This window comes from Dipodomys spectabilis, unplaced genomic scaffold (assembly GCF_019054845.1).
Source record: "Dipodomys spectabilis isolate Male_0828 unplaced genomic scaffold, ASM1905484v1 ptg000907l, whole genome shotgun sequence".
NCBI lineage: Eukaryota > Metazoa > Chordata > Mammalia > Rodentia > Heteromyidae > Dipodomys > Dipodomys spectabilis.
The window spans coordinates 102,958-113,500 of record NW_024871584.1 but is presented as its reverse complement, the minus strand read 5'-3'; the positions used below and the strand labels follow the sequence as shown (position 1 = coordinate 113,500).

At 53.6% G+C, this 10,543-nt stretch overlaps 1 protein-coding gene across 1 annotated transcript in view; it reads left to right on the top strand.

Moving 5' to 3' along the window:
• The first annotated feature begins 815 nt into the window (after positions 1 to 815).
• LOC122102837 (neuroligin-4, X-linked-like) overlaps positions 816 to 10,543 on the top strand; it is a 46,077-nt gene continuing 36,349 nt past the window's right edge. Inside the window, exon 1 of the mRNA XM_042673520.1 lies at positions 816 to 2,301. Within this exon, the coding sequence (XP_042529454.1) occupies positions 1,878 to 2,301 (424 nt within the window). The 5' untranslated portion in view covers positions 816 to 1,877. The remainder of the gene's footprint in view (positions 2,302 to 10,543) is intronic.

Genomic DNA, 10,543 nt, shown 5'->3' with positions numbered 1-10,543 from the left:
AGGTCAGGTGATAGAAAGTCACAGGTCACGTGATGGAAGGTCACAGGTCAGGTCATAGAAGGTCAGAGGTGACCTGTGGGAGGTCACAGATCAGGTCATGGAAAGTCAGAGGTCATGTGACAGAAGGTCACAGGTCAGATGATGGAAGGTCAGAGGTGAGATTTGGAAGGTCAGAGGTCACGTGATGGAAGGTCACAGGTCAGGTCATAGAAGGTCAGATGTCATGTGACAAAAGGTCACAGGTCAGGTGATGGAAGGTCAAAGGTGAGATTTGGAAGGTCAGAAGTCAGGTGATAGACGGTCACAGGTCAGGTGATGGGAGGTCACAGGTCAGGTCACGGAAGGTCACAGGTCGAGTCAAAGGTCGGGTAACAAAGGTCACAGGTCATGTGACAGAAGGTCACAGGTCAGATGATGGAAGGTCAGAGGTGAGATTTGGAAGGTCAGAGGTCCCGTGATGGAAGGTCACAGGTCAGGTCACGGAAGGCCAGAGGTCATGTGACAAGGTCACGGGTCAGGTGACGGGAGGTCACAGGTCAGGTCACATAAGGCCACAGGTCGGGTCACGGAAGGTCAAAGGTCACCCACGACACACACATGCACATCACACGTGTTACATGGGATTGATGACATCACAGACATCATCACATGTACTTGATTCCTCTCCCCCCCCCCCAGAGGTACCCGTGTCCGTCTGTCTGTCTGCCTCAGTGGTCCTGAATGTCACCTCGCTCTTCCTTTCTTCCTCTTCTCTCCCCCCCCCGTCCAGGTCCACCTGGGAGACGTTCCCCTCCGGCCGGTGGTGGGTGGAGGTCTCCGGGCGCCATCTTGGTGGACGTTGGGGTCCTGACCAGGGGCCCCTCCTGGCAGGGAGGGGCCTGTGCTTTGGTGGGCCCATTGTCCCCCTTCTGGGGGTGGGGTTCCCCCCTCTCCCCGCCCGGGACGGCCTTCCCGGGGCCGTATTTTGCTCTTGGAGCGTCGGGAGCACTGTGCGAGGAGTCCACCCTGGCTTTTCTCCCCCCCTCTGTGGGCTTCCTGGGGTTGAATTTAGCTCCTGGAGCGCCGTGAGCACTGTCTGAGGAGTCCACTTCCTGTTTTGAGCCCTCGTACGGCCTTCCCGGGGCCGTATTTTGCTATTGGAGCTTCGTGAGCACTGTTTAAGGAGTCCACTTCCTGTTCTCTCCTGCTCTATAGCCTTCCTGGGGCTGTATTTTGCTCTTGGACCATCGTGAGCACTGTCTAAGGAGTCCACTTCCTGTTTGCTCCTGCTCTATAGCCTTCCTGGGGCTGCATTTAGCTCTTGGACCATACTGAGCACTGTCTAAAGAGTCCACTTCCCCTTTTCTTCCCACGTATGGCCTTCCCCAGGCTGACTTTGGCTCCTGGACTATAGTGAGCACTGTTTCAGGAGTCCACTTCCTGTTTTGAACCCCTGTACGGCCTTCCCGGGGCTGTATTTGGCTCTTGGACCACTGTGAGCACTGTTTCAGGAGTCCACTTCCTGTTTTGAACCCCTGTATGGCCTTCCTGAGCCTGTATTTTGCTACTGGAGCATATTGAGCACTGTTTCAGGAGTCCACTTCCAGTTTTCTCCTACCGTACGGCCTTCCCGGGGCTGTATTTTGCTATTGGAGCGTATTGAGCACTGTTTCAGGAGTCCACTTCCTGATTTCTCCTACCGTACGGCCTTCCCCAGGCCGTGTTGAGCTCTGGGGGCGTAGTGAGCACTGCCTAAGGAGTCCACTTCCTCTTTCAGGCCCTCGTACGGCCTTCCTGGGGCCACCTTTTAGCTCCTGGGGGGCGCAGCGAGCACTGTAGAAGGAGTCCACTCTTCCCCCACGCAGCGCGTCTCAGCCCAGGCTCACAGGTCCGATGCCATGGAGGGCCGCGTGGCCTGGTGGACCTGGACCCTGTGCCTGGTGGTGACCCCGTCCACCCTGGGGGGTCAGGGGTCGGAGGACGACCCCGTGGTGCGCACCCAGTACGGCCACCTGCGCGGCCTGAGGGCCTCGCTGCCCAGCGAGCTGCTGGGCCCCGTCCAGCAGTTCCTGGGGATCCCCTACGCCGCGCCCCCCGTGGGCCCACGGCGGTTTCTACCCCCCGAGCCCCCCACGGCCTGGCCGGGCATCCGTAACGCCACCCACTTCGCCCCCGTGTGTCCCCAACGCCTGGACGAACGGACGCTGCCCAGGGACATGCTGCCCAGCTGGCTCAGCGCCAACCTGGAGACCGTGGCCGGACTCCTGAGGGAGCAGAGCGAAGACTGTCTCTTCCTGAACGTCTACGTGCCCACCGAGGACGGTGAGCGATGGGGGGAAGGATGAGGAGAAAGATGGGTGGATGGATGGGTGGAAGGAAGAGTGGAAGGAAGAGTGGAAGGATCATTGGATGATGGGTGGAAGGATGGGTGGATGGATGGGTGGAAGGATGAGTGGATTGAAGAGTGGAAGGATCATTGGATGATGGGTGGAAGGATGAGTGGAAGGATGAGGAGAAAGACGGGTGGATGGATGGGTGGAAGGATGAGGAGATGTTGGTTTGATGGATGGGTGGAAGGATGAGTGGAAGGATGGGTGGAAGGATGAGTGGAAGGATGGGTGGATGGATGAGTAGATAGATGGGTGGATGGATGAGTGGAAAGATGATTGGATGATGGGTGGAAGGATGGATGAATGGATGGGTGGATGGATGAGTGGATGGATGGATGGATAGATGGGTGGAAGGATGAGTGGAAGGAATGGTGGAAGGATGACGAGAAAGATGGGTGGAAGGATGAGTGGAAGGATGAGTGGATGATGGGTGGATGGATGATGAGATGTTGGGTTGATGGATGAGTGGAAGGATGAGTGGAAGGATGACTGGAAGGATGAGTGGATTGAACAGTGGAAGGAAGAGTGGAAGGATCATTGGATGATGGGTGGAAGGATGAGTAGAAAGATGGGTGGAAGGATGATTGGATGATGGGTGGAAGGATGAGTGGAAGGATGAGTGGATTGAAGAGTGGAAGGATCATTGGATGATGGGTGGATGGATGATGAGATGTTGGGTTGATGGATGGGTGGAAGGATGACTGGATTGAAGAGTGGAAGGAAGAGTGGATTGAACAGTGGAAGGAAGAGTGGAAGGATGAGTGGAAGGATCATTGGATGATGGGTGGAAGGATGAGTGGAAGGAGGAGTGGCTAGATGGGTGCATGGATGATGAGATGTTGGGTTGATGGATGGGTGGAAGGAAGAGGAGAAAGATGGGTGGAAGAATGATTGGAAATTGGGTGGATGGATGGGTGGAAGGATGAGTGGATTGAACAGCGGAAGGATGGGTGGATGGATGGGTGCATGGATGATGAGATGTTGCGATGATGGATGGGTGGATGGATGAGTAGAAAGATGGGTGGAAGGATGGGTGGACATGCTGCCCAGCTGGCTCAGCGCCAACCTGGAGACCGTGGCCGGACTCCTGAGGGAGCAGAGCGAAGACTGTCTCTTCCTGAACGTCTACGTGCCCACCGAGGATGGTGAGCGATGGGGGGAAGGATGAGGAGAAAGATGGGTGGAAGGATGAGTGGAAGGAAGAGGGGAAGGATGAGGAGAAAGATGGGTGGAAGGATGAGTGGAAGGATGAGTGGATGATGGGTGGATGGATGATGAGATGTTGGGTTGATGGATGGGTGGAAGGAAGAGGAGAAAGATGGGTGGAAGGATGATTGGAAATTGGGTGGATGGATGGGTGGAAGGATGAGTGGATTGAAGAGTGGAAGGATGGGTGGAAGAATCATTGGATGATGGGTGGAAGGATGAGTGGAAGGATGAGGAGAAAGATGGGTGGATGGATGGGTGGAAGGTTGATGAGATGTTGGGTTGATGGATGGGTGGAAGGATGGGTGGAAGGATGGGTGGAAGAATGAGTGGAAGGATGGGTGGATGGATGAGTAGAAAGATGGGTGGATGGATGGGTGGAAAGATGATTGGATGATGGGTGGAAGGATGGATGAATGGATGGGTGGATGGATGAGTAGAGGGATGGATGGATAGATGGGTGGATGGATGGGTGGACATGCTGCCCAGCTGGCTCAGCGCCAACCTGGAGGCCGTGGCCGGACTCCTGAGGGAGCAGAGCGAAGACTGTCTGTTCCTGAACGTCTACGTGCCCACTGAGGACGGTGAGCGATGGGGGGAAGGATGAGGAGAAAGATGGGTGGAAGGAGGAGTGGATGGATGGGTGGATGGATGATGAGATGTTGGGTTCATGGATGGGTGGATTGAAGAGTAGAAGGATGGGTGGAAGGATGATTGGAAATTGGGTGGATGGATGGGTGGAAGGATGAGAGGAAGGATGAGTGGATTGAAGAGTGGAAGGATGGGTGGAAGGATCATTGGATGATGGGTGGAAGGATGGGTGGAAGGATGAGTAGAAAGATGGGTGGAAGGATGAGGAGATGTTGGGTTGATGGATGGGTGGAAGGATGGGTGGAAGGATGAGTGGAAGGATGGGTGGATGGATGAGTAGAAAGATGGGTGGATGGATGGGTGGAAAGATGATTGGATGATGGGTGGAAGGATGGATGAATGGATGGGTGGATGGATGAGTGGATGGATGGATGGATAGATGGGTGGATGGATGGATGGGTGGGTGGATGGGTGGATGGATGGATGGATGGATGGATGGATGGGTGGATGGATGGGTGGAAGGATGAGGAGAAAGATGGGTGGATGGATGGGTGGATGGATGGATGCGTGGATGAGTGGAAGGATGAGTGGATGATGAGTGGATGGATGGATGGATGGATGGGTGGATGGATGGATGTATGGATGGGTGGATGGATGGATGGGTGGGTGGATGGATGGATGGATGGATGGGTGGATGGATTGATGGGTGGATGGATGGGTGGGTGGATGGGTGGATGGGTGGATGGATGGATGGATGGGTGGGTGGATGGATGGATGGATGGATGGATAGATGGGTGGATGGATGGGTGGATGGATGGGTTTATGGGTGGATGGATGGATGGATGGATGGGTGGATGGATGACTAGAAACATTGGTGGATGGATGAGGGGAAGGTTGAGTGGAAGGATGGCGGGAAGGATGAGGAGAAAGATGGGTGGTTGAATGGGGGGAAGGATGGTTGGATGATGGGTGGAAGGATGGGTGGATGGATGGATGGATGGGTGGATGGTCTCCCAGGGTTCTTGTTCCTGGGGGAAGAGCAAAGCTTGTATTATTATTGATGATTGATTACTGATCACTCATGGGGATGGATCAGGTTTGTAGTTCCTTCTCCTTCTCCCTTCGATGTGTTTTCCCTGCCTCAGTGGTCCTGGGGATGATGGGCATCGCGTCCATCTCCATGGCGTCTGTCTGTCCCGCTGGGCTGTGGGGTGGATCTCTCCTCGGTTGATGTCCACGCGATGGGTGATCAATGGATCCGATTGGTTGTCACGGAGCTGATGTGGTGGCGTTTGCGTCTGTGGATCTGTTGTTTCCTGCTGGTTATTGATCGGTTATTGATCGGTTATTGGTTGTTGATCAATCCTCACCTCCGACCCCCAGGGCCTTCCTTCCCATGAGTCTTTGCGTGGAAAACAGACACAGAGAGACACAGACAGACAGACAGACGGACGGACAGTGTGACTTTCGCGTGTGGAAATTTCCGGATGATGAGCAGGGCCTCCGACAAAGACTGTCTGTCTGTCCATCTCCTGTTGGTCTGTCTGTCTCTGTCTGCTGTGTCTGGCTCTTTCCCTGTCTATCTATCTGTCTGTTGGTTCGTGTGTCTGTCTGTCTGTCTCTCTGTCTCGATGTCTGTGTGTCTGTCTGTCTATTTGTCTGTCTGTATCTCTGTCTGTCTGTCTGTCAGTGTCTTTGATTCTGTGTCTGTCTGTCTCTCTCTCTGTGTGTCTGTCTGTCCCTCTGTCTGTGTCTCTCTGTTGATGTGTTTGATTCTGTCTGTCTGTCTGTCTGTCTGTCTGTTGGTTTGTGTGTCTGTATGAATGTCTGTCTGGCTCTGTCTTGATGTCTGTCTGTCTCTGTGTGTGTCTGTCTGTGTGTTCTTTGATTCTGTGTCTGTCTGTCTATCTGTGTGTCTAACTATCTGTCTATATCTGTCTATTTGTCTGTCTGTCTGTTCCTCTGTCTGTGTCTCTCTGTTGGTGTGTTTGATTCTGTCTGTCTGTCTGTCTGTCTCTGTATCTCTGTCTCTGTCTGTGTCATCCTTGTCTGTCAGTGATTCTGTCCGTCTGTCTGTCTTGAACTCTGCGTTGCTGTCTCTGTCTCTCTTTCCCTGTCTCTGTCTGTCTGTCTGTGTATCTGTGTCTCTGTGTCTGTGTGTCTGTCTGTCAGTCGGTGTCTTTGATTCTGTCTGTCTGTCTGTGTCTCTGTCTTTCTCTGTGTCCATCTGTCTGTCTGTGTCTGTCTCTCTGTCTGTGTGTCTGTCTGTCTCTGCCTGTCTGTCTCCGTGTATCTGTGTCTGTCTGTCTCTCTGTCCGTCTCTGTCTGTCTGTCTTTCATTCTGTCTCTCTGACCCTTGACCCCTGACCCCGGGCTGCGCCCCCTCTCCCACTTCCCGCCCCTCCACGGGGTTCAGAGGTCACGGGCGTCATCCATACCATCGATCCATCGATGAATCGATTGGTTACAGCACAGGGAGATCGCGGCCCCGCTGAGACGCAGGCCGACGGACGGACACACGGACGGACGGACGGACGGACGGACACACGGACAGATGGACGGACAGACGGACACACGGACAGACGGACAGACAGACAGACAGACAGACAGACAGACAGACGGACACAGCCCAGACGGTGGCCCGGGCTGAGCATGGGGGGAGGGGAGGAGGACAGACAGAGATGGACAGACAGACACAAGACAGCTACATAGATAAACAGACACGAGACAGACAGACGGATACATAGACGGACAGACAGACAGAAACACAGACACAGAGACTCAAGACACACACAGACGTCGCGTAGATAGACACAGACAGACACACAGACAAGACACACACAGATATATAGACAGATACATAGAGGGACGGACAGACACACAGACAGATTCACAGACAGACGGATACACAGAGACACATGGATGGACAGATGGATGGACGGACAGACACATAGACACACTGATACCAGGAAAGTCAGACGGACAGACATAGAAAGACTCACGGACAGACAGACAAGACACAGACAGATACATAGACATACAGATGGGGAAAGGACAGACAGACTGACCGAAAGGAGATGGACACACAGACCCAGTGACAGACAGACAGGGAAAGAGACAGACAGACACAAGACACAGACAGACGGACACACAGACAGATACGCAGACAGACACATGGAAACAGACACAGAGACATAGACAGACAGACAGATGGACACACAGACACAGCCAGAGACGGACGGACAGACAGACGGACAGGGCAGGTCCGTCGATCTGGATTTCCGTGTCACGCGCGCCGGGTGGAGTCAGGTGTGGACAGACAGACGGACAGACAGACACAGAGACATAGCGTAGACAGACACAGACAGACACACAGACAGACAGACAGACAGATACATAGGCACACAGAGAGACAGACACAGAAAGACAGACAGACAGACAGACGGATGCCTAGGAAGACAGACAGATGCATAGACACAGACAGACAGACAGACAGACAAGACATACACAGATACATAGAAAGACAGACAGACAGATGCATAGACCCAGAGACAGACGGATATGGAGACAGACAGACAGACCGAGAAGAGACGGACACACAGACCCAGAGACAGACAGACAGACAGACAGGGAAAGAGACAGACCGACCGAGAAGCAGACGGACAGACAGACAGACCAAGACGAAGACAGACAGACAGACACAAGACACAGACGGACGGACACGTAGAAAGACACACAGACAGATACGCAGACAGACACACGGATACATAGACACAGACGGACAGACGGACACACGGATCCCTGGACAGACAGACAGACAGATTCACACAGACGGACACACAGACAAGACAGACACGGACACAGACGGACACAGACAGATGCCTAGAAAGACAGACGGACAGACTTCATAGACCCAGAGACAGACAGACAGACAGATCCAAACACAGACGCAAGACAGACAGACGGACAGACAGACAGAGACACGAGACGCACACAGATACGTCGTCAGACGGACAGACGGACACGCAGACAAGTCACAGATGCCTAGAAAGACAGACACAACCGATACCCAGACGGACGGACAGACAGACACGGACGGAAAGTCAGACGCATGGACACAGAGACAGAGAGTCAGAGCGATAGACAGACGGACAGACACAAGACCCACCCAGGTCCGTAGACAGACACACAGACAGAGAGACAGATACGTGGAAGGACAGACAGACAGAGGCCTAGAAAGACAGACGCATAGACGCAGAAAGACAGACAGATACAGAGACAGACGGACAGACAGACAGACAGGAGACGGACAGACAGACACAGACAGACAAACAGAGGAGACGGACAGATAGACCGAGAAGCAGACGGACAGACAGACAGACCAAGAGGAAGACGGACGGACAGACACAAGACACAGACAGACAGATGGACACATAGATACAGCCAGAGACACATGGACGGATGGACGGACGGACAGAGACAGACACATGGACACACTGGGACCTGGGAAGACAGACAGACAGACATAGACACTCACAGATGGACAGACAGATACGTACACACATAGACAGGAGACGGGCAGACAGACCGAGAGGAAGACAGACGGACAGACACAAGACGCAGACAGACGGACGGACACAGAAAGACACACAGACAGATACGCAGACGGACACAGAGAGCAGACGGACGGACGGACACATACACAGCCCGAGCCACATGGACGGACGGACGGACAGACACATGGACACAGTCGTACCTGGAAAGACAGACAGACATAGAAAGACTGACACAGACGGACAGACAGACAAGACACAGACAGACACAGAGGAGACGGACAGACGGACAGACCGAGAGGAAGACAGACGGACAGACACAAGACAGACAGACAGACATAGACTCACACAGACGGACAGACAGAGCAGACACAGGCAGACACACATGTATAGACAGACACACAGACAGAGGCCTGGAAAGACAGACAGACAGACATAGAAAGACTCACACAGACGGACGGACAGACAAGACACAGACAGACAGACACACACAGGTACGTAGACAGACACACAGAAAGATTCACAGAAGGACAGACAGACAGATACGTAGGCACACAGGGAGACGGACGGACGGACGGATGCCTAGAAAGACAGACAGATGCATAGACACAGAAAGGCAGATACAAAGACAGACAGACCCTCAGACAGACAGATACATAGAAAGACAGAGCGACAGACAGACGGACGGACACACAGACACAGACAGACAGACAGATTCACAGACAGACGCAGCCAGAGACGGATGGACGGATGGACGGACGGACAGGCAAGTCGATCTGGTTTCATTTCATGCGCCGGGTGGAGTCGGGTGTGGACAGACAGACAGACGCATCGACACAGAGACACCTGGAAACACAGACAGACAGACATAGAGTCACAGACGGACAGACAGACAAGACAGAGACTGATACATAGAAAGACAGACAGACACAAGACACACAGATAACGTAGACAGACAGACAGACACAGAGGAGATGGACAGATAGACCGATACCGAGACAGACAGACAGACTCACAGACGGACACGCAGACCAGACAGACACTGATACGTAGACAGACAGACAGACACATAGAAGGACAGACAGACACACAGACATACATAGGCACACAGAGACAGACAGACGGACGGACGGATGCCTAGAAACACAGACAGACGCATAGACACAGACAGAAGGACGGACAGACACGGAAGACAGACAGACACAGACGGACACACAAACAAGATAGACACAGACAGATACATAGACAGACACACGGACGGATGTCTAGAAAGACAGACAGAGGTAACGGACAGAGAGACCGAGAAGCAGATGGACAGACAGACAAAGACAAAGACAGACGGACAGACACATAGAAGGACACACAGACAGACAGACGGACGCACAGCCAGAGACACATGGACAAACGGACGGACGGACAGACAGACACGTAGACACACCGATACCTGGAAAGACAGACGGACAGACAGAGAAGACACAGACAGACACATGGACAGACAGACAGACAGACAGGGAAAGAGACAGACAGACCGAGAGGAAGACAGACGGGCAGACACAAAGACACAGACAGACGGATGGACACATAGACACACAGATACGCAGACGTACACACGGGTACGTAGACAGACACACAGACAGACTCACAGACAGACACACAGACAGACGGACAGACACAGACACAGCCAGAGGCACATGGACGGACAGACGGACGGACAGGACAGGTCCGTCCATCTGGATTTCCGTGTCACGCGCGCCGGGTGGAGTCGGGTGTGGACGGACAGACAGACGGATACGTGGACAGACGGACGGACAGACAGATACATAG